The sequence below is a fragment of the Gracilinanus agilis genome, chromosome 3 (assembly GCF_016433145.1).
Source record: "Gracilinanus agilis isolate LMUSP501 chromosome 3, AgileGrace, whole genome shotgun sequence".
Lineage (NCBI taxonomy): Eukaryota > Metazoa > Chordata > Mammalia > Didelphimorphia > Didelphidae > Gracilinanus > Gracilinanus agilis.
The window spans coordinates 70881977-70908674 of NC_058132.1; the positions used below are offsets into that span (position 1 = coordinate 70881977).

Here is a 26698-nt window from a genome sequence, read left to right on the forward strand (position 1 = left end):
TTACAACCTTATAAGGCAAATAGATTTTTTTCTTCTATTTATAAATGGGAAAAATGAGAAAAGTCTTTAATGTAGCTCAGATATTGTAAACACAAAAATAGAATACATATAGGAGAAAAGCTTGTTAATTTGATAAAAACATAGCTTTGAGTCTGGTGGGAAACTACACACAGTAAGTAGAGGAGTTTGGGGCTCTTTTCTGTGCTTAGTGCCACTCTAGCAAGCCCTGGCTGAGGCATTAGTGGGAAGCTTGGGAGATTTTTGTGTTTGTCTTTTTTAAGCTACTGGTGGCGATGGTGTTCCATAAATTCAGGTATTTCCTCAGAGTATGGGGGAAATACTGATGGTGATAATACCTCATATTCTCTCTGCCTACCTGTTTAGAATTCTGCCCAGGAATAAAAATAATTCCTACTTAATTATCTTAATAAAGTAGAATTTAGTTCTTGTGATTCTGTCTTAAAATTATTAAGACACAAATGGGTAGTTGGTGGAGGATCACATTGCTCTATTGTGTGCAGATGGATTTCTCAATTCCTGTTCTCCAGCCTTGCTGAGAGAACCGTTTTTTTAGTACTGATTGAGATCTGGTGGAATTTTTGTAGTCTGAGCCATGTTGGAAATGAAGAATCTTATTTATGCTATTGAAAATCTCGAGTACCATCATCCAAAGTTTAGGGTGACTCAATTGCCTTCTAAAATTACTGCTGATGGAACAAATAGGTCAGAGGAAGCAGGTCATTTGTCAGACAACTAGTTTGAAATTCTCAGTGCATATTGAAGGGATTGTGAATATGTCATTTTTTTTTCTTGGTCCCCAATCCATTCTGAGTTAATTTTTAATTCTGGGGCCTTAGGGAAGATTGGGACGTTTGGGGACCTTTGCACAAATACTGTCCCTGGAACATGGTCATTGAAATGTTATTGCATATTTCTGGTGCCCGTGATTCATTTTGTTTTAGCCTTCAGTAAATGCTGGAGAGCTTTGGTGGGTTGGGATGTTTATGGAAACCTCATCCGATTAGGTCTTTATACAGTATAGTCTAGGAGTCCTAAGAGATTTGGTACTAGAAACTCAACTCCTACAAGTCTAGAGCTTCATTTTTTTTTTCATTGCCAGTTTTTGAAGAATAATTGAAAAGTCTTTAAACTATTTTATTTCTTCAATTCAGTTTCTGTTCTAGAAAGTTTTACCATCTTGTAAACAAAGAAAGTGATTATCTTCACATTGAATGTGGTTGCAGTCCTATACATCCTTAGGAGTTGGTAACATGTTTCAGAGTCTGCTTGCATTGCTAATTTAGAAAAGGGGAAAAGCCTAAATTTTTTAAAGATTAAGGTGATATTCCACATCCCCTGGCTACATATATTAATTTGGAAACAAAGGGGAAAAAAACCCATCTAAATTTTGAGAAAGTCAGAGGTCCCTTACTCTTTATAAAAGAATCAGCTAGTTCTGGTTAAAAGAACAAAACTTACACACCTACGTCATTTCCCCACATGTTGAGCTTTTTCAGAGCTCCATCAGATGGCTGATGTGGAATTTGAGGGAGGCACTGCCCACAGCATAGAAAGAAAGATGAGTAGAGCGGGTTTGGGATGGGAGAACCTACCATTTGCTAGCCAGAAAGGCTTCCAGCAGTTCCCCCAACTTCATTCCTTCCCCTTCGCCTGTGCCTTAACATTTTCCTAATTGAAAGACCATCCTGGAATTATTTTTTTTTCTGGGCATCTATAGGAAATAATTTGTGAGTCCAAGATTTGAGATCATTGTGATGGAATAGTTGTTGATGGTACGTTTCCCCATCAGCCTTCCTTAGAGCCTCAGTCCTTTCCAAATTCTGTCTTCAGTGGTCTCCTGTCTGTTAAAGGCATGGTCACATGCTCCTCTGTCCCCTTCTGCCTTTATGTCCTGATACCCTTACAAGGACAGGGGAAATGTGGCTCTTTTTATGGGAAGCGAATAGATGGTCAAGAAGATGGCTTCTGATACTAGTTGGGATTTCTTGGCCATGGCTTAAAATTTAAGAAAGCTAAGCTTCTGACCAGGAATTGCATGTACCTAACAAGGGCTATTATGAATGTGTTTGGAGACAGCTAGGTGGCTCAGTGGATAGAGAGCTGGGCCTAGAGACAGGAGATCCTGGGTTCAAATCTGGCCTCAGATACTTCCTAGCTGTATGACCCTGGACAAGTCACAACTCTAATTGCCTAGCCTTTATCACTCTTGCCTTGGAATCAATACTTAATGTTGACTGTAAGATGGAAGGTAAGGGTTTTTAAAAAAAAAAAAGAATATATTTGGTTTCTTGAAAATAATAAAAAGGTCTTTTAAACTGAAAAGAAGAAAGGTAGAGGAAGAAACTGCATGGGTGCCTGCATTCATGTGTGTGTCCCACGTTATATACCATAGAAAGTAGATACAACGTAAGAATTGTTCATCCTTTGTTTCGAAGAGGAGCAATACATCATAGTTATGTCTTGATGTGTGTCAATTGGATTTAAGTGAGGCAGAATTGCACCGAGTCATCAGCCTTCTCTCCTGTAGTCATTGAAGTCCAGTGGCAAGATAAGGACTGGTGATGGCCTAGGGTGTAGTGGGTGACCTTGGTGTCTTTAGTGCTTGACCAAGCTCTTAGCACTCCACAGTACCCAACTCACAGGGTAACTGCCCAACCCAGTTTCAAGGTACTTTGTGGATTCATATCCCCTAAAACCATAGCTCACAGATCCCTACCCATGTGTTTACTTTTAGTAGACAGCCAGCAGATGCAGTTAAAAGCAAAACACTGAATGAAATGTCATCATTAAGAAGACGAAACATTTTCCCCATAAACTTGGGGCACACTCTCCCACAAACGGGATCAGTGAGAAGAATGAACACTCGTGGGGAGAGAACACATGGATAGGAAAGTACCTACGTGGGTTAACAGGTGTGACTAGGAGACACTTATTTTATCAAGGAAAAATCTGTCCAGGACATGAGGGCACAGTGCACAACTGGAGAACACACATAGCTAGGTCACACATGTAGAAGTTCAAACCGGGCCACTGCTGACATTTTCTAGTGCAAGGGAGCAACAAGATGGCAGATGGGACATTTTCTCCAATTCTGAAGAAGATACTAGGAATGGGAGGAGGTTTTTATTGGCAGCAGGGGTTTCAGAGGTTACAGCAGAGGTTGAGGGGTACACAGCAGACGAGTATAAGGTCTACAGACTGAATTAGATTGGGGTAAATGTGGATTCGGTTTTTTAAATTAGGCAGACTGAGGTTTGAATCCCTTCCATTTCTGTTTCTGTATTCCCGGCACATTTGTTAGATTGAATTGGGTCACATGGATTGGAGGAGAAGGAAACTGGAATATCCTAGGCATAGTGGTGGTGGTAGTTGGTGGGTGGATACAAGTAGAGAGAAGCTTGTTCACTAAAAAGGCTTAAAGTTCCAAGTAGAATGTTGACGTCGCCAGCCTTCGCTGATCATTAAAGCAGGAGTGGGGCTGAATCTCATGGAGGCAACAAAGGCCTTTTGGAGGAAAAGGTGAAGAACTTTTGCCTTGAGTGGTTATTTAGCCCCACCTCCTGATGTTGCAGAGAAGGAAAATGAGACTTCTATGGGGTTTAGTGACTTGTCCAAGCCCACACAGGTAAGGATCAGAGAGAGGCAGGATGTGAGCTTTGGTCAGCACTGGTGAACCTTTTAGAGATCATGAGCCCAATCTGTACCTGCAAGCAGCCTGTGAGAGCCCCTGCATTGCCCCAGAGAGCGGAGGGAGGAAGTGCTCACTTTGGGTGGCTGCACAGAGGTGTGATGGGAGAGGGGGGATGGAACAGCTCCCTCTGGCATGTTGGGGCACGTGTGCCACATCTTTGCTAACGTGGGCCTAGGTCCTCTGACAACACAAGTGCTCTATTATTCCACATTACATCATTATGATGTAAAAACCCTTCAGAACTCTTACTTTCTATCTTAGAACTGATACTAAGTAGCAGAAGGCCAGGGTAGGCAATGGGGGTTAAATGTCTTGCCCACAGTCACACAGCTGGGAAGTGTCTGAGGCTAAATTTGAACCCAGGGCCTTCTATCTCCAGGCCTTGTTTTTTTATCCACCATGCCTCCTAGCTGCCCCAACTTCAGAACTCTTAAGACATTTCTGGCAATTTATAAATGTTACCAACTTTGCCTTGGAGGAATGTGGGCTTGATTTGAAAAGAAAATTCCAGATGGTACAGCTGTAAAAACACTGCAGAAATTTGGGTATTATGCAAGACTGACCGATTTCCTTCCAAACATACTTGAAATTACAGGGTCATAGATTTAGAGCTGGCAGAGGCCTTAGATGTCAAGAGATGAAGGCTTGCCAACCCAAGTGTTTAGAGCTTAGGACCACCATTATCAGCATTCTTACAACTTTCTCACAACCATCTAAATGCTAGAATTGTTATCCTGAAGCACACAGAGCAATAAATTCAATTTTATTTAATATAACAAAAGGAACAAGCAGTACATTCACCATAGTCTTAAGGCACCATTCTTTCTTAGATGTTAACAAGATGAAGGGGAAATGTTTCACTTTCTATATTTCCCATATCCAGGGTTGAGATGTTTGTTTATACATTCAGACCAAACCCTGAAGTTCCATTCATTAATCTATATTCATCTTCACAAGCCAAGTGCTGTTAGAATCAGAAAACTCCAGGCTCAAAGGCCGGGCAACATTTGGTGGGGTGGGGAGAGAGAGAGATAGACAGACAGAGTCAGGAAAAGACAAAGATAGAGAGAGATACAGAGACTGAGAGAGACAGAGATGAAATATCACCTGTGTGTGTTCTTAATCAGTTCTTTTACAAATACTTATTCATATAGTGTGAAAAATACTCAGAATTCCAAAGTCATCCTTCTTGCTCTTTCCTGACTTCTCCCTGAAATAGGGTACTCTGAATCCCAAATGTAATCACATCCCAGTGATAATGAAATTCTTTTTCAGGGATGGAGGCACTAATAAAACTCAAGGTAAGAGGAAAGGAAACTTCCAGACTTGGAGGTGTACCATAATGCACAAGGCTCCCTTTCTGGGTGAAAGTACAAAAAACCCCACGTTTGGGAAGATCAAGATCATTCTCCCCCATTTTATCAACAGTAAAACTGAGGCACATTGAAGGGGTGAACTGCATGCAGTGAGGTGAAGGCACAGCTGGGAAGGGGCCTTTCATATTCCCAGTTTTAGTCCATCTGGTGAGTCTAGCTTTAGACACACAAAACTATCCTAAAGCAGAAAGAAGCATCACATTAGAAACACTGACTATTGAGAGTAAAAGGGCCTTGGTCATCGTCTAATCCAACTCTCACGTTTATAGATGAGGACATTTAGGCCTAGAGAGAGGAAATTATTTGCCTAAAGTCACAGAATTAGTTACTGGCAGAATGGGAGATAGAACCCAAGTTTCCTGTCTTCCATCATGGTGCTCCTTCCACAATGTTCTTATGTTATTACATAATTTAACATATATTATTAACAATGTTAACAATGTTAAACACGGTTCATGGACAAAAACAGGGCAGATTAGAAGCTGTAATCTCTGTTGGAAGGTTTCCCTGTTCCTAGTGCATTTATAGAACTTTTCCCACACAGACTTTCTGATGTACAGCGGTGCCTAAGCCGCAGTGGGAACTTTTCCCGCATGTGGATTCTCTGGTGTTTGTTGAGGGCAGAGCCCTTACTGAAGCTTTTCCCACATTCAGGGCACTCATGAGGCTTCTCGCCTGTGTGGGTCCGCCAATGGGCACTAAAATGTGAGCTGTTGTTGAAGCCTTTTCCGCATTCACTGCACTTATAAGGTTTCTCCCCTGTGTGGATCCTTTGGTGCACAACCAGGCTCGGGCTAAGCCTGAAGCTCTTGCCACATGCTTCACACTGATAGGGTTTTTCTCCGGTGTGGATTCTCCGGTGTGCGGTGAGGCCTGCTCCATCACTGAAGCTCTTGCCACAATCTAGACATTTATATGGTTTCTCTCCTGTGTGTATTCTCAGATGGGTGTTGAGGTGTGACCGCCAACTGAAACTTTTTCCACATTCAAGACACTTATAGGGTTTTTCTCCTGTGTGTGTTCTCTGGTGTGTGGCCAGATGTGACCGCCAACTAAAACTCTTCTCACATTCAAGGCATTTGTATGGCTTTCCTTCTGCAGAGGACCCTTTCTGAGTAGTGGGTTTTGGTAAATCCTCTTTAGAAGTCAGTTTTCCTTGTCTTTCACTCATGTCTCTCTCTAGTGGTCTCTCTGGTTTGTACTCGTTTTCACAGTTTTCCTCCCCATTAGGAAGCTGAGGTACAACCCCTTCTGATTCATGGGGTTGCCTTTTCTCAGAAATGCTCTGTTTTTGAGTCTCCTCCTTGTTCTTACTTTGGATCCTCAACTCTGGGGAAAATAACAAAGAAATGGATGATTTCAATCAATTCAATTAGTCAGGAAGAAAACTAGAGAGCTAGGAAAAGGGTAAAGTAACATTCAATTGTATCTTTCAGTTAGATTGTAAAACTTACTCATCTCCCCCCACAGATAAGGATTTGAGGTCAAAACATCCACTTTGCACATGAAGACAGAAGTGCATGGAATGAGATGTGCTCAAAATCATGTAGTTTCAGCTTTCCTCTTTGTCTTCCTCCTGCCACACACTGCTTCTTGTTTATAGCCAAACATCCACTCATGTTCTCCCGGCCCAAAGTGTTCTGCCCAGCCAATCCCCCCTTTACAATCCTATCCTTGCATGGTACTGTGATTATTATCAGACCACAAGCATTGGCTGATACAGTACTTTGAAGCTTTCCAGTTGCTGAATCCCCAGTGATAACCCTGGGAGGTTACCACACATTAGTAGCCTCATTTTACAGCTGAGGCTCAGGGCAGTTAAGTCGTCCCTTGCCTACAGTGAGATTTGAGCATTCTAAATCCATGCTGCCTCTTTTGTGTTCAGGAAGTCTCACTGCTGACTATTGCAGACCTCATTCACTTTCCTGTCCTCTGGATTCTCACAGCATTTGTAGGTACACACAAGTTAGCACTTTAGCTCTAGGTATAGAATTAGAGATTTTTTTTTTTTTTAAATCTGGAATATATAGATAAGGAGGGCAGCTAGGTGGTGCAGTGGATAGAGCACAAGGCCTGAAGTCAGGAAGACCTGAGTTTAAATCTGACCTCAGATACTTCTTAGCTGTGTGACCCTGGGCAAGTCACTTAACCCTATTTGTATCAGTTTCTTCATCTGTAAAATGAGCTAGAGAAGGAAATGGCAAAACTACTCGATGATCTTTGGCTAGAAAATTCCAAATGGGATCAGCTGGCCATAACTGACTCACTACAACAAAAACAGATGAGGAAGCTGAGGCCCCAGGCAGTTATGTTAAACTAGATAGTAGTAGAACTGGGATCTTGGTTGGCTGACTCTTAACCCCTTGATTATGTTTTCTATTTTCTGGTTTTCTACAACTAAGCTGTTAGGCCCTTGAGAGAAGGAACCATGTTATATACCCTTAGTACTAAGCAAATGGCAAACTAAAACATACATGTGAATTGATTAATGGAGCTAATCAGGTCTAGCATATGGATGGAATGAATCCAAGTCTCTGGCCTTCTTGCCCAATGCACTTGTTACTAAATCAGACAGATCCATTCTGATAAAGCCCTATGGGAGGGGGAGAATCAAGTTCTAATGAAAGATGAGACTCATCTTACCAGCTGAGACTTGGAAGAGACCAGGGACCCTAGGATTCTTGGCTTCTTTGGTTGCTGCTTCATCACTGTCACAATCTCCCAGTGCCTCTTCACTGTGCCAACATTTCTGCTCCTGCTCTTCAGGGTCAGCATCACTGCTGGCTTCCCTGGGGTGGTGAGTCACCTGCTTCAGGATGCTGGCAGCTTCTGCAGCTGTGTGGGCATTCACCAGGGCATCCATCTCTTCATAGAAAACACAGGTCTCTGGGGCATGGCTGCTTCCTGCCTTCCTGTAGCTTGTCTGGAGGCTATTGAACTTTGTCCGACATTGTTCCAGTGTCCGCAGGAAGCCTTTCTCACGCAGACGCTCAGCAATGGCCTGGTACACCTGCCGGTTGGGGTGGCGAGTCCGGAGCTTTTCATAAAACTCAGATTCACTGAGGATTGCCAGAAAAGCCTTGGTTTCCTCATAGCCCCAGTGCACACCTGACACAAGAAGAAAGTATTTAAAGCTGTCACTAAGCAAGAATATACAAAGACTAAAATTTTCCATAGAGCTCTGTATCCTTCCTCCTTTAACATTCCACTCCGTGTTTCAGTTACCTGAATGTGCCTGACCTGCTCTCTCAGATGGTAAGCTATGTGAAAGCAAGTAAGGACCTTGTTTTACTTATCTTAGCATCTCTTGCAGCTCTGGCCAAAGGAAACCTCGTGCAGCAGATATTCAATTCATACTTAATGGATAAATAGCATCTACAAAGATCCCAAGTGCTGCCAGGCAAACCATTGCCTTTTGGCTCTTGTTTCTCGAGAAATTATATGGCTAACATCAAGTTATTCTACAGGCTGAAAGATGAAGCGTCTAAAGCCTATTGCCTGGCACACTGTACACCCTTAATAAATGCATGTTGAGTGGCTGACTCAAGTACTATGTCCACGAGAAGCTTTTCTACCGAGAAGCTGGCCAACTATTTGTGTTGGGAAGAAGTGGGAGAAACTGAGAAGAGACCAATAAATGTATGCAGAAACCCTCACTTGAAACCAAGGCTCTACCAGCAATCCAGGCAGGGGTTGGGACTGGTTTGGGCCCAGGAGAGTCATTCCAATTTGTAGCCACTGGAAGTCTTCTCTTCCTAGAGGTAGAGAGGGCTCTCGAATTTCACTGCAGACAATTAAACTATTCCAGCAAAGAGTGAGCTCCCAGTACTTTCTTGTACTCCAACACTATAAGGTCACCTTGGCCTAGGCCAAAAGTGGAGATTCTTTATATTTTGGATGATTGTCTTTTTCCACCTCTGAGGAGTAGATCCAAGGGACTCTCACAGTTTGCTCTGAAAATCCTAGTCCTAGGCAGAAGTAATACCCTAAAACTAAACCAGTGATTCCCAAAGTGGGTGCTACCACCTCCTGGTGGGTGCTGCAGCGATTCAGGAGGGCGGTGATGGCCACAGGTATCTTTATCTTTCCTATTTATTGTTATTAAAATTAAAAAAATTAATTTCCAGGGGCTAAGTAATATTTTTTCTGGAAAGGGGGCGGGAGGCCAAAAAAGTTTGGGAACCATTGCACTAAACCATCCTAAACACTGGTGTTATATTGAAAGAAGCATCAGTTATACTACTTCAGTTCCTAGAGACTAAAGGAAAATCAAGGGAGCAATAATAATAATAATAATAAGCAATAATTATGCTTATCCTTGGGGAGTAGAGCGCATTGGACTATTCTGCCTACTGAACAGAGGATCCTGATTTCAACATACTTTCACAACAGGAGTGCAGAATCTTGGAGTAAGAATACATGTCATAGGCCAACTAGCCCAACCTTTGCTTCAACAAGAGTCCCTTCTTTACCATGTATCAAACACGTGATCATCTGGCCTTTGCCTGAATACCAGTAGGGAGGGGAAATCTATATCCCCAAGGAGCAGTTCATTCTATTTTGGAGAGCTCACTGCCCAAAATTTTTCTTTATATTAACAAATTAAAATAGATTAAAACAGCTTAAAGCTGCTTCTTGGCAATTTCATCCATTGTTCCTGGTTCTTTCCTCTGGGACAAAGTAGGTTAGGTGTAATCCCTTTTACACGCAACAGTTCTTTAAGGACTTAAAGAGAGATCACAGGTCCACCCTGGCCTCCTCTTCTCTATGCTAAATATACCTGTTTTTTTCAGTCAGTTCTTATAGGACATGAAACTCCAGATCTTTCATTGTCCTAGATGTCTTCTCTGCACACATTTCATCTTGCTAGTATTCTTATTCAAAAGTGGCACCCAGAAATGAATATAGTACTCAAGATGTGGTCTTGACAGTCTCTGCCACCCTAGTACTGGATGCCATACTTTCCTTAATCTGAGCTAAGTACGCCTTAGTATTTCCCTTGGCTACCATATCACACTATTTACTCCTATTTAACTTGTAGCTCAATGAGATTCCCAGATCTTTGTCAGATAAATGGCTGCCTAGTGACTTATTACTAAAGAGATCCTTACCTGTTCGATTCTGGAAAAGGGCTGTGGCCCTGGAACCTTTGGGCTCTTGGGTGAACACCTGGAGGCTCATTTCATTCTTTTCACAGTCTTTGACTGTGGGCCTCTTCCCAGGGTTTCCTTGTTCCCAGTCCTCTGGCTCCTGTCCCTGGGAGTCAGAATCTCCACTTGTCCTCTCTAGAGGACAGATGATCTCCTTCACAGTGTAAGTTGGTTTAATGGCAGCTCGGGCATGCATTAAGGCTGCTATTTCTTCATAAAAGGGACAGGTTCCTGGGGGGTGACTGGTTCTTGCTTTCCGGTAGCTAGTCTGGAGGTTTTTGAATCTGTACCGACACTGCTCCAGTGTCCGGAGGAAGCCATGCTCCTGCAGCCGCTCGGCAATGGCACGGTATACTTGGCTGTTTCTATGACAGGTCCGGAGTTTCTCAGAAAATGAAGCCTCACTGAGAATTGCCAGAAAGATCTTGGTTTCTTCATAGCTCCAATGTACTCCTGCATATTTCCCATCCTCTGCACTGCCCAGTTCTTGGTCTTCCCAGTCTTTCACTTCCTTCTTTGCTTGAGTCTGATGAGGATTTCCTTGATCCTTGTTGGGGTGTGAGTCTTTGCTGCTTTCTCTTTCCTCCAAACTATGGAGATCTGTGTTCCATGAGCTTTTCCCTGACTTCTCTTGATGGGTCACTTTGGATTTGGGATCTGGAGAGGTCAATGATGGGGAAGAATAAATAGAAGACATAATGCTTGGTATTGGTAACCAATTCAATTAAGTGAACATTTACTTAGTGCTTACTATGTGCAAGGTTGCCTGCTCCAGAGAATATCTGGTATTTATAAAAGCTCAGTCCTAGAGACAACGAGGTAGCTCCATGGATAAAGAGCACGGCCTAGAGACAGGAAGTCCTATGTTCAAATAATCTGGCCTCAGACATTTCCTAGTTGTGTGATCCTGGGCAAGTCACTTAACCCAATTGCCTCACTCTTACTGCTCTTCTGCCTTGGAATCAATACTTAGTATTGATGGAAAGTACGAGTTTAATAAAACAAAATTCAGTCCTAGCCAATTTAACAATTTAGGGAAACTGAAAAGATACTAGTTCAAGGGTAGATAGAAAATCAGAACAATTTGCACTCTGGATTGTGCAAAAGATTGTGTCTTCCCTGAAGAGGGTCCTACAAATTCTATTTATGTAAAGGGTGAAAGGGGGCTTAGGAGTCTCTCTTCCAAAGGCTTGCATCCCTTTCACTAATCAAAATTTGCCCATCCTTTAAAGCCCTTGATCCTTGATCAACTGACACTTACTTCATCCCCTTTCTTGATTATCTCTAGCATTTACTGCTTGTGTGACATACTGACTCAGACTGGGCTCCTCCAATGGTATTCAAGGCAATCTATAATCTGGCCAAAATACTTCTTCCCAGGGCCTTATCTCACAATACTCCCATTTACATTAATCTACACTCTAGTACTCTCCAAATAGCCCAGGGTTTCTGATCTCCATGCCTTTGCCAAATCTCTCCTCTACCCCAGGTCTGTTGATATATATAACTCATTCTTCAAATGCCACTCACTTATGAAACCATTCCTGATTGTCCCAGTTCAAAGCAATTTCTCCTTGTACTTTATTCTTCTCGTGCATTTATCACCTAAATTAGATCATATTTGCAATAGTTTGGAAAGACATTGATGAGTCACACAGGATAGGCAGGCATGATGGATTGTGAGAGGGAACTACCCATATCGATGAACTCAGAGAACCTCTGGAGTATTCTATTTATTGGTATGCCAAGAGATAATGTAGGAGGTGTCACAGAGGCTCTTAAGAGTATTGGCTAAAAAGACCCAAGTTTAAATCCTACCCCAGACACTTACTGGCTATATGACCCAGGGTAAATCAGTTAATCTATCTGCTTCAATTTCTGTATCTATAATGGGAAAAATAGCAGGACTTACCTTTCTGGCTTGTTGGGAGGATCAAATGAGATAACACAGGTGAAGTGCTTTGCAAACCTTACAATGCTATATAAATGCTAGCTGTCATTATTATCATCATTTCCTCTTCTCTCAGGTAAACGTGTATAGAAGATGGTCAGACATTCTCATTTCTCCAATAAGACTGCAAACTCCCTAATAACAAAGACTGTTATGTAGAATTAGAGAGCCAGAGAGGTATTGAGGTTCCTCCTCATCATTTTATAGAAGAAATAAGTCCAGAGAACAAGAGAGATGAGCTCAGAGTCACATTGTTTATAGCAGAAAGGCACTCACTCTAGTTTCCTGATTCAGAAGATAGTGTTCTTCCTATTACATTATTCCTGCCTATCCTTTCCTTTCCTTGTAAGTACTTTTATTTTATTTGCTTATTATCTGGAATGAGCTCATTCCTGACAATCCTAGTTAATGAAAGCAAGAACTCTTTCAGAAACATACGTACTACAACCAGAGCTGACTCTGAGGTAAACATGCAAGAAACCAGTTCTCATATTCATTAGATTGGGAGCTCCCTGAGGGCAGGGGCTGTCTATTGCCTTTTTTTGTATTTCTGGTGATTAGCCTGGCACATAGTTGGTACTTAAAAAATATTTACTGATTGATAAATCAGAATTTAATGATCTGACAACAATATCCATTTTTGGTATGCTGTCTTTTGTGATATTTCTAAGAATCTGAGAATGTCTGGACCAGAGAATGCTAGAGATAATCCAGTCTAACTTCACTTCACCTATGCAAAAACTGAGGCCAGGGAAATAAAGTAATTTGCCTAAAGTGACCCAACAAGTCAATCTCAGTGATTAGAACTCAGGCTTCTTAACATGCCAACTGCTGCTCTGTCCACCCAACCATGCCGCCTCAACAAATACTTCTGTTCTCCTTTAGGACTGTATCCAATGTTCCCTTAATGAGGCTTCACTTGCACTGAAGAGTTGTAGCTGGAAGGGGGTAGTAGGAGCTACCTCCTGTCCTACACTATGACTAAAGCCTAAGAGAAGGGTTAAGTACAAGAAGAAGAAACACATACCAAACTTAGGCAAAAATAATGACCTTGACTCTGGGGTTGTTTAGTTCCATTCCCTGTGGTCTAGGATCCTGGGGAAAAGACACTCACTGTAAACTAATGGACAAGACGGAAAGTCAGGTTAACTTGGAATTACTAAATGACTAGACTAAGAAGATATTGATTAATGGGTCAGTGCTATGCTGGAAGGGGGTCTTGAGAGCCTTGCCTAAATGTTTTGTCCTTGGTCTGGCTTTGGTCAACACTTTTTTTTTTTTTTTTTTTTTTTTTACCCTTGTACTTCGGTGTATTGTCTCATAGGTGGAAGATTGGTAAGGGTGGGCAATGGGGGTCAAGTGACTTGCCCAGGGTCACACAGCTGGGAAGTGGCTGAGGCCGGGTTTGAACCTAGGACCTCCTGTCTCTAGGCCTGACTCTCACTCCACTGAGCTACCCAGCTGCCCAACACTTTTTTTTAATCAGTGATTTAGATAAAGGTATAAATGGCTTGAGATGACAGAAAACTGGAAGACATAGCTAATAATACATTGACAGAATCAGGTTCCCAAAAGATGTGAAAAATAATCTGGGAGAATAGCTCAAATCTAATAAGATTATATTCGTCCTTATCATTATTTCAAGTTTTAGGGAAAAAAGTTTCAAATAGCTAAAATAAACAAAAAAATCAAGTGATGTTAGGATCCAACCTATTATGCTCATGGGAATAGGGTGAAACATATTAATAAGCATGGGTTTGCATGTAAGAAAGAATGTGGCAATTATCATCCAGGAAATCAAAGATCAGAAAGAATCATCTAGTGGGAGAGGGTGATAGATGAAGAATGGAATTTACACAAAGAAGCCATGAAGGCAAGAGAACAGTGATGAAGGCCACAGGTCATTTAGAATCCCGAGGCAGGGGCAGTTGGGGAATCCTAATAGCCCTGAGGAGAAGTCTTGTCTTGGACTCTAGGCAGAATGGGAGCTCACTGAGAGACTCCTAGAAAGATGAGATATCTCCACAGCAATTTTCCTGAGCCATTCAGAGAAGTCATTCATCCTGATCAGCCTGCTATCCTGAAGTGAGAGAACCTGTGTAAATTGAATCATTATGCAGTTACCTAGAAGGAAGAGTTCCCTGAGAGGAACTGGGTTAAATGGAAGAATCATTCTCTGTTGTTCCAGCAAACTAGAGACTATAAACTTTTCTTAGGTAGATTAGGGTAGCCATTACCATCAGAACAGACAGAGAGGATCAAGCCAGCCCAGCTTTTAGGGACCTTCTATTTCCCTCTTTCCCAAACTTAGTTCCTGTTACCCACTTTAATAAATATTCATCAACTTTGGCAAAGCAGTCAGATTGGTCTCTAAGGAAGAGGAAAGGGAGATTGGTGGGCGAAGGGTTATTTGGAGAGAGAGCTCTATTTAGGGCCAGGCAAAGCCAAGTTCTAGTCTAGCTGCCATTGCTTTCCCTCTGTCAGAGGTCCGAATCAGAAGGGACATCAAGGGGGACTAGGTTAAGAAAAATTCCTAGTCAAACGCCAATCCATCACTCCTGTGGTGTTCCCTATCTGTACAGACTTCTGCATCCTCTTGCCTCTAAGCCATCAGGGTCTTATCAGGTATTATCAGGGTCACAGGGTAGCCATTTGCTCTCTATCTAGAAGGGAGAGATACCAGACAAGTCAGCTAACAGAAACAACCTGACCAGTCATTTTTCACAACATCCTAAGGGTTTCTCTATCTTTTAATATAGGATAGTCTGAGAGAGAATGGCATCTTCTCCATGGATTACTAAAAGGCCCAGGGGAAGGCATCCAGTCTTGAGTACATCTTTGACGGAACATTTATGGGGCAACAAGAACAAGAATCAAAAAGGATGAGAAGGTATGGAGGGAGGGTATTATACACTATTGAAGATGACCAGATCAATAAGATCATGGAACTTAGGCAGCAAAACTAGATGTCTGGCATCCAGGATGAGGAAGGAGATGGTCACACTGAATTCTTTTGTAGAAGGATTCCTGTTTAAGTAAATGCAGGACTTCTGAGGTCTCTTCCAAGACTGGGAGTCTATGGTTCTATACTGATCACAACAGATTTATGACAGAGTACACATTATACTGTGATGAGGTTGAAGGATATAGAGATGTTCACTTGGATGACACCTGAAGATGAGGTGGGTGGATGGAGGAAGAGAGGTATACTTGTTCTATCTGGCTTCAGAGGGACCATGAGAAGTCATAGGGAGCCATAATCTGGCTTAATATAAGTAACCATTAAAGCTGTTCAAGAATGGAGTGGATTGTTTGGGGAGGTAATACGGTTCTGTCACTAAAGGTCTTGAAAGGAAAATTGCTCTTATATTAATGATCATAAACCAAGTGATCACATATAATCCTTTAGGTAGGTAATGGCAACTCTGATTTTTAGAAAAAGTTTAGACCCAGTTAGTAAACTAACTGTGTATAAGATGTCAATTATAATAATGATATATTAACCATAGTATTAGGATATATTTTGGCATATTATAACATTATAACAAACTAACTAGATTAAGAACTTCTGTTGAAGAATACAAACTTCAGGTCAGTGTAGTTATCTAGGGAAGCTGAAACTTGTGAAGTAGGAAATAAGCAATCATCTGGAATGGTGAGTGGACAGTTATCCCGAGGAGATCATAGGAAAACCATCTTGGCATGTTCAGGTGTTGTTTGATCCTGTGAAGATTTATGCCAACTACAGGCTCCCCAGAATATTATGGCCAAGAAAGGTTACTCTGACTGAAGTAGTATGATAGTTTTGGAGGATTAATTAAATTTTCTTATCTTAACCTTGTACTGGATCTTATGACTTCATATGAAATGTTCCAAACCTTTGTTACCAAATGCCATAGCATGTTTCTTAACATACCATGTACCTTCTGCCTTGTTAATTATGCTAATTAACTGCCAGAAGCCCTATAAAACACATTGTTGAACATCCAAAGGGGGTCTTTGTGATAACTTCCAATTTTAATTTACCACAAAGTTTGGATCTTCAGCTCTGAACGATGGCTTAGAGATTTCTTTATTCTTAATTGTCTTCAGAGGAGGGAGGACAACTTGATGACACTGCAGAGGAGTTTCATACTTCAGAAAGGATTTGGCCTTTAAGATCCCTTCTTAATCTAAGAATTTGTTTCTATGACAACTTTAGACAAATTAGTGAATAAGTAATGATAAAATGTGTGCCACAGCCAAGATAATTAGATGAACAAGAGGCTGATTATCTGAGTGGATTCAAGAAAATGGCCATTTTCATAGTATTCCCAGGGTGGATGACAGAGGCAATAACTGTCCAAACGATAGCCAGAGACAATCTGGCTCAGGACATTGACATAAACGGAATCATCAGGAAATACTTGTTGATCCAGAATGCTCAGAGAATGGAGATCTTCTGTATTGCATGATGTTTTTAGTTTAGTTACCATATATACCACATGCCACATGTGGGGCAATAATTTTAAGAATTAGAATTTAATACAACATGCCTAATAATCATTGATTTTATAGAACACTTTTGGGTTTGCAAAGCACATTTATCCATACATTTACTCATTTGATCCTGACAATAACCCTGAAGTGGGTACTACAGGGAATATTACACCTTCGTTTTTTATTAGAAATTAGAGTCAAGGAAGGTAAATCTGTGGTTATAAAATGGGCAGCTAGGTGGTGAAGTGGATAAAGCACCAGGCTTGGAGTCAGGAAGATTCATCTGAGTTCAGTTCTGGCCTCAGATATTTACTAGCTGTCTGAGCCTGGGCAAATCACTTAACCCCAACTGCCTGGCCCTTACCACTCTTCTGCTTTGGAACCGCCATTTAGTAAGGGTTTTAAAAAAAGTTAGACATGACTGAAAACACCAGAACAACACAATGACTATGTGTCAGAGGCTAGATGTGAAACAAAGCTTTTCCTGACTGCAAGCCCAGCCCTCTATTCTCTACCTCACCACTCTGCCCTAAACAATGCTGATCATTGTGAAATCTCTTTGAACTCTCAGGACCTTGCAATACTTCAAGGTCTTCATTATAAACATTGATTGGTACTGGACAGAACTAATGAGTAACAGATTCTAGATCTCCACGATCAGCTGGTAACTTGAATTTTGGGTAAATGGGAGTTGACTATGGTATATTGCCAGTGTTTATCTTAGGGGTATAATTGTGCTCTTCCCTTCTTTCTAAACCCTTTGCTTTTAGTAATCTCAAATCAGTGATACTATATTGAAGGCTTTGGCTACTGATATTTGGCACCCTTGTGTAATCTAGTTATGGTCATTGGGCAAACAGTACATCCTGATAACACCTTGTGGGGGAGGGGAGGGACAAGAACTGTTATCAAACGAGGGTCAGCAAAACACAAAGTGTCACAATATCACAGGCAAAAAGATAAAACAAAGTCCTTGTTCTTGTGAAGCCTGAAAGAAGACATTTTTATTGGGTCCTTACCTGAGCTGCTAGAGAAAGGGCCTTGGGAGCCTGGCATCTTGCCCTTTGGGGTCAGTTCCTTGTCAATCATTTCATCACCATCACAATCTTCTGTCCCCTCCTCAGGTTCCTTATTCTCTGGTTCCTCAATTTTAACACTACTATCCCTTTGTTGAGAAAGATCTGAAGTTTTTCCCAAGGTGTCAAGAGAGGAAGTGGAAGTGTGGGTATCCAACAGAGTGGCCATCTCTCCAAAGAAGGCACAGGACTCGGGGGCTCTGCTAGTCTTTGCTTTTTGGTAACTTGTCTGGAGGTTTTTGAACCTATAGCGGCACTGCTCCAATGTTCGCAAGAAACCCTGTTCCTTTAGACGTTCAGCTACTGCTCGGTATACTTGGCGGTTTAGACGACGAGATTGGAATTTTTTTGAGAACTGGGGTTCACCAAGGATTGCAAGGAATGTCATGGTTTCCTCATAGCTCCAGAGGACCCCAGAAACTTTTGGGGCTGCTCCATCACACTGTTTCTGCTCCTCCCAGCTTTTCATTTCTTTCCTAGAAAATGCTGGGCTAGACCTTACTTGTTCTTCACCTGTGTGGGATCCTCTTGGATTATTCTTTATTTCCTCAGAGCTCTGGAGATTTGGGGCCCAGCATTCCCTTTCTTGCTTTAATGGCAAAATGATGTCAAACTTGGGAACTGGAAACTCTGTTGGTAAGAAAGCAAACAGGGGCATGACATTTATTGATCATTATAAAGCTGTTCCTGGACTTCGGTGGGATATATCAGGGAGATTTCTGGGGAATGACCAAGAGACTACCACAGGACTCTAAACATTCTCTCTCAAGTCACTGAGAGAGGGCAATAAGGAAATTTAGTGATTTGAACATAGTGGAAATTTCAGATTTGTGGGAGCTCAGAGATCAGAGCCTCACTCTGAGGAGAATCAGAGAATATTAGGGTTAGGAAGGATTGTGGGAATGATTTAACCACCTCATTTTGTAAATGGGAAAACTGAGAGCCAGAAAGATTCAGTAACTTGCCTTATGTCACAAAGCTAGATGATGGCAGAGCCAAGACCAAAAAGTAGCTTTAAAAAATTAAGCCAGGTAGGGGATGATTTTTTTAGGAGCAGAATATATTAAAGGTATAAGGAGAAGTCAGAAGACAAGTTTAAGAAATTTGATTTTTTTCTTATAATTAAAGAAATGCAAATCAAAACAACTATGAGGTCCCACCTCATACCTAGCAGGTTGGTTAATATGACAGCAAAGGAAAGTAATAAATATTGGAGGGGATGTGGCAAAATTGGGACATTAATGAATTGCTGGTGGAGTTGTGAATTGATCCAACCATTCTGGATGGCAATTTGGAATATGCCCAAAGGTCTTTAATAGACTGTCTGCCATTTGATCCAGCCATGCTACTGCTGGGTTTATACCCCAAAGAGATAATAAGGAAAAAGACTTGCACAAAAATATTTATAGCCATGCTCTTTGTGGTGGTAAAAAATTGGAAAATGAGGAGATGCCCTTCGATTGGGGAATGGCTGAACAAACTGTGGTATCTGTTGGTGATGGAATACCATTGTGCTAAAAGGAATAATGAACTGGAGGAATTCCATGTGAACTGGAATGACTTCTAGGAATGGATGCAGAGTGAAAGGAGCAGAACCAGGAGACCTTATACATAGAGACTGATACACTGTGGCACAAATGAATGTGATGGACTTCTCTACTAGCAGCAATGCAGTAATTCAGGACAGTTCTGAGGCACTTATGAGAAAGAACACTATCCTTATCCAGAGAAAGAATTGTGGGAGTAGAAACACAGAAAAGAAACAACTGCTTGATCACATTGGTCAATAGGGATATGATAGGGGATGTAGACTCTAAAAAATCACCCTAATGCAAATAATAATAATATGGAAATAGGTCTTGATCAATGACACATGTAAAACCCAGTGGAATTGTGCATGGGCTACAGGAGGGGAGTGGGAGGAGGGGAGGGAAAGAACATGAATCATGTAACCATGGAAAAGTATTCTAAATTAATTAAATAAAAATGTTCAAATCACACACAAAAAAAGAAATTTGATTTTTTTGCAAATGAAAGAATATTATTTTTTACTTGTTTATTTGAGCATATATTTTGGGATATTGGTTTTATAAGATGATTCACTTACAAAAATGAACAATATGGAAATATGTCTTATGTGATAATACATGTATAGCCCAGATTGAATTACTTGCCAGCTCTGGGAGGAGAGAGGGAAGAAGAAAGAGAAACAATTTGGATCATATAACTTTGGAAAACTTATATATGGAAATTTCTTATTATATGTAATTGATAAAATAAAATAAAAAGAAATTCAATTCTATTCATCAGGAAATTCCTTTCACAAGCAAGGGAATGTACAAACTCTTAAGATATAAAATACAAAGAAAGTTAACATCTACAGAAAGTCTTACGGAATTATCACTTTTACTCAAGGACTTACAAACAATTCAAAGAATCACAGAAAGTCAAAACTGGAAGAGTAGGGGCAACTAGGTGGCTCAGTGGACAGAAAGCCAGACCTGGAGACCAGACCTCCTGGGTTCAAATGTGACCTCAGACACTTCCTAGTTGTGTGATCTTGGGCAAGTTCGTTTAACTCCCATTGCCTAGCCCTTATTGTTCTTCTGCCTTGGAACCAGTATTTAGCATTGATTCTAAGGCCTAAGGTAAGGGTTTAAAAAAAGGGTCAATAACAGAGGCAGAGAACTTGAACTTGAAGAAAACTGCCTTGGGGAGCCTGCTGGCTGTGGATCAATTGAGGGGCAATGGAGGTGTTCTGGGTTATATAGCTCTTCTATGAAGTGGATAATCAACATGATGGTGATTGAAAGGTGATGGTTCTCCTACTGGAAGAAGAACATACAAGGACACTGAATTCTTTTCTCCTTTTACTTAACAGCTTGTACACCCACCTTAGCATAAGGACACAGGGACCAAAGAGAAAAGGAAGATCTTAAAGATATGAAAACTCAGATGCCTGTAGAATTTAAGTAAGAGGACACAGAGTGATTTTAAGGGCAAAGATAATCTTTAGAGATCCATTCCAGTCCTGTGCTTCTATTATTGATGCCCCTGAAGACACTCCCTTTAACCCTCACACATGTATTGGGATCAGTGAGGTAGATGCCCTCAGAAGTCTCAGGGAATTATGAGTTGTAGACACCTGAAAATTTCTCATTCACCAGAGAAATTAATTCTTACCTTTCAAGAATTCATTCCCACAATCCTTTCCTTCAGTGTCCTTGCAGAGATCCTGTACAAGGCTTCCATGGCCTGGGGTTTCCTGTAAGAGGTATAATGCACATCCTCACATGTCAGTAACCCATACCTCCCCCCCCAAACTCTTATTGCCCCATCAAGACTCGGGGCTCGTTGGCATTTCATATTGCCCCATTAATTACAACAGGGAGAATTGAGGTCCAAAGTCAGGAATTCAGGAAAAATAATCAATGGCATTTTAATCAACAATTGTGGGCTTTTTGTCTAGGGTAACAATATTATGCTTGGGGAATCTAAGGAATAGGAGAATAGGGGAACAGTCAACAGGGTGGGTCTAACCTCCAAGGTATAAACATATCAGGAAAAGAAAGGCAAACTGGCGCTTACCTGGGACTCAGGCACTATCTTACAGTCACCAATACTTTTCATCTTAGGAAGGTCAGAAACCTGAAGAGCCAGGCTACCTAGGAAGAGAAAGGAACTATTTAAGTTCCAGTTATTTCCCAGCTGGGCACATTCATACTTTTTTTGAGATATCAATTCTGGGTGTCTGATGCTTTGAATCCAATTAAGACTATCCATGTAGCTAATACTGGCATAACTCTCTACTTGGCCCTATAGTTCTTCAGGTTCAGTGGCTTTATGCCCTTGACCAAAAATTACATGCTCTATGCATTCGATGGTCGCCATGTTCTGGAGCTCTTTGTTCTCCAAGGCCAAGTTGCCCTGATTTTCTGGTCTCAGTGAAGATTTAGAGAGGGAGAGCCCAGTTTCAGAGTATCAGGACAAAAAAGCCAAGCAAACATAAGGATAATCAGAGAAACAAAGACAGCATCCTCTTTGTGATGCCATTTAGTCAGTGACAGGAAGGCCAGACTATGTGCTCTCCCCCTCACCACCTCCTCCCCAGACCCACCACCTTCTTCTCCAAACCATAGGTCCCTCTTCCTAGCATGAGCTCCTCCCCACACTAGCTTAGAATATGTTCTCTGCTTCTCACCACTCTTCTGCAGGGGCTTGGGCTCCTCCATAGGGCTCAGTTGTTCCAGTGGTTCCAAGTAGGGGCTCTGTATTCCCTTCTGCTGGGATGCTCCCTCTGGCTTGATCTCTGCTGAATCTAACTGGAAGCTCTGTGATTCTTGTGCTGTACCCAAGGGTGCTGGCAACTCAGAAAGCACTTCCTGTCCCTGTATACAAAAGGCGATCTGGCGATAGCACCCATCCCATCACTGAAGACTCTTTTGGTCAGAGGATTCTTGATGAAATCAAAGTAAAAACCCCCATAAGGAGACAGAGATACCAGGATGGGGGAAGAATAATTACATGCAATGCTACTAACTGTGATCATCTACCCCGGGGTTTACAATTGGCATGTAACACTTTACCTGCTGTTATCTAAGCCGATCCCCCACAACAGTCCTGGGAGATAGTCAGAGCAACAATGATTGTCCCCATTCTACATATGGGGACACCAAGGTTCAGGGATACTAAGTGATCTGTCCAGGGTCACATCATTACTAAGCAGCAGAACTGGGACTCAAACCCAGGACTTCTGATTACAAATCCAAAGGTCTATCCACTAACCACACTGGCTCTTTAATCAAATTTATCTTATTTTGAGGAAAGCAATTTGTCATCCAGAGCTTTTGAAGAAAGATAGGACAGGTCTAGGATAGACAGGTAGTTTAAAATCAGATTTTATGATTTTTCACATTACTGCCTGCCAAGCAGGTAATCAAAAATCTTTATTGAGCAGTTACTACATGAGCAAGGTACTGTGTTAGGTTTAATGAAAGAGGGAGAAAAATTATATACTCCAAAATGAACTTGGAGAGAGAGGATATAAGCATATAAAACTAAAGCAACAGAGTATTAGGCAGAAATACATTATAGTAGTTCAGGGAAGAGAAAGATTACATCCAGCTGAGGCTGTTAGGAAAGGCTTCAAGGAAGAAGATCTGAATTAGGCCTTGAAGGATGGGTATTCTGATGGTCAGAAAGGGAGTCCTGGCTAGGCTAGAAGGCCTGCAAGAACAAAGTTCCAGGGGCTTTTAAAGTATATATACTTTTTCAAAAGTATATATACTTAAGGGACAGTGCACTGACCATTTTGGCTGGAGTGTAGACCATATATAAAAGAGTACTTACGTCTGGGATCCTAGACTGGGCCTGATATGAGGGACCTTGAAGCAGCAGGTTAATGACTTATCCTGATGTAGGCCTCTCCCAAGCAGGCACATCATATATAGGCCCTGCCTATACCTGGGACCCAAAACACTGCTAAATGTCATAGGCTGAATGGGCCCTGTCTCATCACTTCATAAGACCAATTTGGAATGGCCCTGGAGGTGGCCAGAACTGAGATGGCTCTGGGAGACCACCCTGGAAGAACACAGTAATAACCCTTGTTGAGAACACTCTATAGAAGACAGGATGAATGTGAAGCCTCTCTGGATATTGTGATTTCTGCTATAGTGGGACTAGAAGAGACAGAATTAATCCGATCCAAACTTGCAGATCAAGGGGATGGCCTAGGCAGAAAATGACAAATATTCCAGTAAACTCTGGGGGAAATCTTCTAGAGTTGGCTGTTCACAGTGTCCCACAGGCACTGAACATGCCTCCTAGAATGCCACTTTGCAACTAGGAATAATCTAGAGCTGCTCTGAGCCCTTCTATTCATAGATTCATAATTATATGAAACTAAAGAAAGGGGATACGACTAAATGTACTGATCAGTAACTCTCCTTCAGAGGGAAAGGCAAAGGCTCTGACCTCAATGATCTCTACAGCATAAAATATTATGACCCTCAAATTCTTTTTTGGCCAAGAAAACTCTAAAAGAACAAAGCATATATTGAGTCATTAAAAATGTGTAGTTCAAAATTTCTCAATAGGCAATGAAGTATGAATAAGAATGGAAAAGGTCATAGATCATAGATTTATTACTGAAAGGGACCCTAGAGGAGAGATCGGCTACCTTGAGTCACTTATTCTGTACCTCAGTGGTGCTTAAGCATATTCATTTTACAGAGAAAGAAAATGAGGCCTACTTGTAGGAGCCATGATTTGAACCAATTCCTTTGGCTCAAAATCTAGCATTCTTTCTACTACATCTTAGATTTCAAATCAATCAATTGACAAGTCTTAATTAAGCACCTATTAGGCACTAGGCCCAAAGTAAATAGAGTAAATAGGGCAAGGGGATCTCAGTGATATTTCTAGAACTTAGTTTGGTGGGTCAGGGAAAATATGGGATAGAGGATGACTCAAAAGCATTGAATTACTGCTAGGGAGAGGCAGCTAGGTGGCTCAGTGGGTAGAGAGCCAGGCCTAGAGACAGGAGGTCCTGGGTTCAAATCTGGCCTCAGACACTTCCCAGCTGTGTGATGGTAGGCAAGTCACTTAACCCCTATTGCCTAGCTCTTACTGCTCTTCTGTCTTGGAAATGACACTTGGAATTGATTCTAAGATGGAAGGTAAGGGTTTTTAAAAAATTACTTCAAGTGGACCCTGGTTCTATCACTGACCAAAAAATATAGTTATAAGCAGGGAAAATACTAATATGCTTGGTGCTACAGGTAGCCAAGAAAGTGACTGCTTTGCAATATACCAAAGGTGTCTTTGAGATATGTTTGAGCAAGAAATTGAGCCTCCTACAAAGTGAGCTTTTGGCATCCTGCTTACCATATCAACAATTCAAGGTCCGAGATTATGGGTCTGAGGGATGTGTGGGTGATGAGAGTTTAAGGATTTGTGTACAACCAAGTACTTTAGGTGTAATAATTGTTTCTATTAGCAATAAATAAAATGCTGACTTTATCTTTAGGAGAGAGTCTAGTCCAATTAAAATGCAAGTAGAGAGGATCCTGGAGAAATCCCATTTGCCAGGATAGAAATTATCCTAATTCTTCAAATGAACATAGAAGTGATAGATGTTTCATGAACTTTGATATATTAAACAAAACTTGTGTGAATATATTATGTGGAATTTTCTCTTCAGGGCTTTTGGAAGGAATGATTAAGAAGCATTCCCATGAATTAAGGCACCTCCATGTGTTCACTGTCTTCTGTTTAGAAGTAGCTCCTTTCCCCAACTATTTTTCCCCTCTCCAAATCCTACTCTAAACCTTCAAGCCCAACTGAAGTCCCACCTCTTCTATGGAATTTTTCTTAACTACATATTAGCCTCTTGTTCTTTTTTTCAAATTCTTATTTGGCTTCCAGTCAGTACAAAATGTGTTAGCAGTTAATTGACATCTAATTGTTTCATGTTTTGCCTTGTTTTACCAACTTAATCTTAAATTCATGGAGGACAGGGTTTATTTCTTAGACTTCTTTTGTATCCCTCACAATATTTGGTGGGTGCTCAATAAATATTTTTAACTGATAAACTCAATAGTATTTTTTTTCTACTCTAGTGTAGGAAGTCTGGTCAAAAGTGTTACATCACCTCAAAATAAGAAAACTGATGGTATATGTATATATCTAAACTAAAAGCTAGGAGCTCATGTATGGCCTACCTGGAGGAACTAGATAATCTCTCAATAGAAAAACTAGGTCTCTGTTTTTCTCTATTTATCTTTAATCTGTGAGTATTCTGTCACCAGGAAAATATAACTAATTCAAAAGCAACCTGTGCCTAAAGCCCCATCCAAGATAACTTTGGCCCTTCAAATTCAAATAATCTAGTCAAATAGATTTCAAGTTGTTAGGCTGAGGGGCAGATTGTCCAGAACCAAGAATTGTAGCTATGGAAGGTACTGTGGTGGGCACAGAGAGTATTTAATTACCCAGTAATTAAAACTAAAGACTCCTGTAAGATGCAGAAAGGAAGCTTGAATTGAAGTTTTAATGGGGAGGGAAGGGAATCCCAACAGTTTTCACTGCCCCACCTACTGCTCAATTCACTTAAAAATAGTGCTTTGAATTTAACATGATGCTTTCCTTTCTAATTGTTGTCACATACTCTCTCAATTTGTATTCAGAACCACCCTCTGAGGACAGAGCTAGTATCCTCATTTTACAGATGAAGAAAATGAAGCACAGAGAAATGCAACTTGCCCAGCTGACTTGAGGTAGAGCTGAACCTGGCACCCACATCTCCTGCTGCCTAGAGCAGCGCCCTTTTCATTAGACCTTGCAGCTCTCACCAATTGATCTGGTATCTTGGGCTCTTTCTGCCAAGTCTCCACCAGGGTCACTGCCTCCTCTGAGTTCTTGGGATGCTGGTCCCACACCCAGGCTTGCAGCTTTTCTGGCAAGATGCTCAGGAACTGTTCCAGGACTAGGAGTTCCAGAATCTGCTCCTTTGTCCGTTTCTCGGGCTTCAGCCACAAATGGCAGAGCTCTCGGAGTTGGAAGAGCACTTCATGAGGCTGGGTGAATTCTTCATACTGGAACTGCCTGAAGTGCTGGCGGGAGGCCTCTGAGTCAGGGTCATATCCCCAGAAATTAGGATCATCACCCAAGCAGGAATCTTCTTCCAGTTTCACTAATAGGAATTCCTCTTGATGAGATGGGGCAACAACTGCAGCCATCATTTGCTTGGGAGGATCAGCCTTGCTCCAGCATGGGCCTGAGTCTTAGCGCTCACATCTCTATCTGACAAATCACTTGGAGCTGCTCCTGGAAAACAGAGAATGGGAGGGCAAAGAGGAAGAGGAAAGGGAGAAAGGGGAGGAAAGAGAGAGAGGGGGGGAGAGAAAAAGAGAGAGAGAAAGAGGAGTAAGAGAGAAACAGGAAAATAGTAA

General features: G+C 41.4%; 2 protein-coding genes across 2 annotated transcripts; both read right to left on the reverse strand.

Moving 5' to 3' along the window:
• Positions 1-5443: 5443 nt before the first annotated feature.
• LOC123241042 (zinc finger and SCAN domain-containing protein 29-like) lies at positions 5444-21374 on the reverse strand. Its single transcript, XM_044668752.1, has 6 exons — positions 21333-21374; positions 20928-21009; positions 17688-18374; positions 10200-10895; positions 7732-8196; positions 5444-6417 (listed from the first exon to the last, which is right to left on the reverse strand). The coding sequence occupies exons 1-6, from the start codon at positions 21372-21374 to the stop codon at positions 5564-5566; spliced, it is 2826 nt and encodes a 941-aa protein (XP_044524687.1). The 3' UTR covers positions 5444-5563.
• Positions 21375-21560: 186 nt separating this feature from the next.
• Positions 21561-26485, reverse strand: LOC123241043 (zinc finger and SCAN domain-containing protein 20-like). Its single transcript, XM_044668753.1, has 3 exons — positions 26099-26485; positions 21946-22132; positions 21561-21679 (listed from the first exon to the last, which is right to left on the reverse strand). The coding sequence occupies exons 1-3, from the start codon at positions 26483-26485 to the stop codon at positions 21561-21563; spliced, it is 693 nt and encodes a 230-aa protein (XP_044524688.1).
• Between the last annotated feature and the right edge of the window lie 213 nt (positions 26486-26698).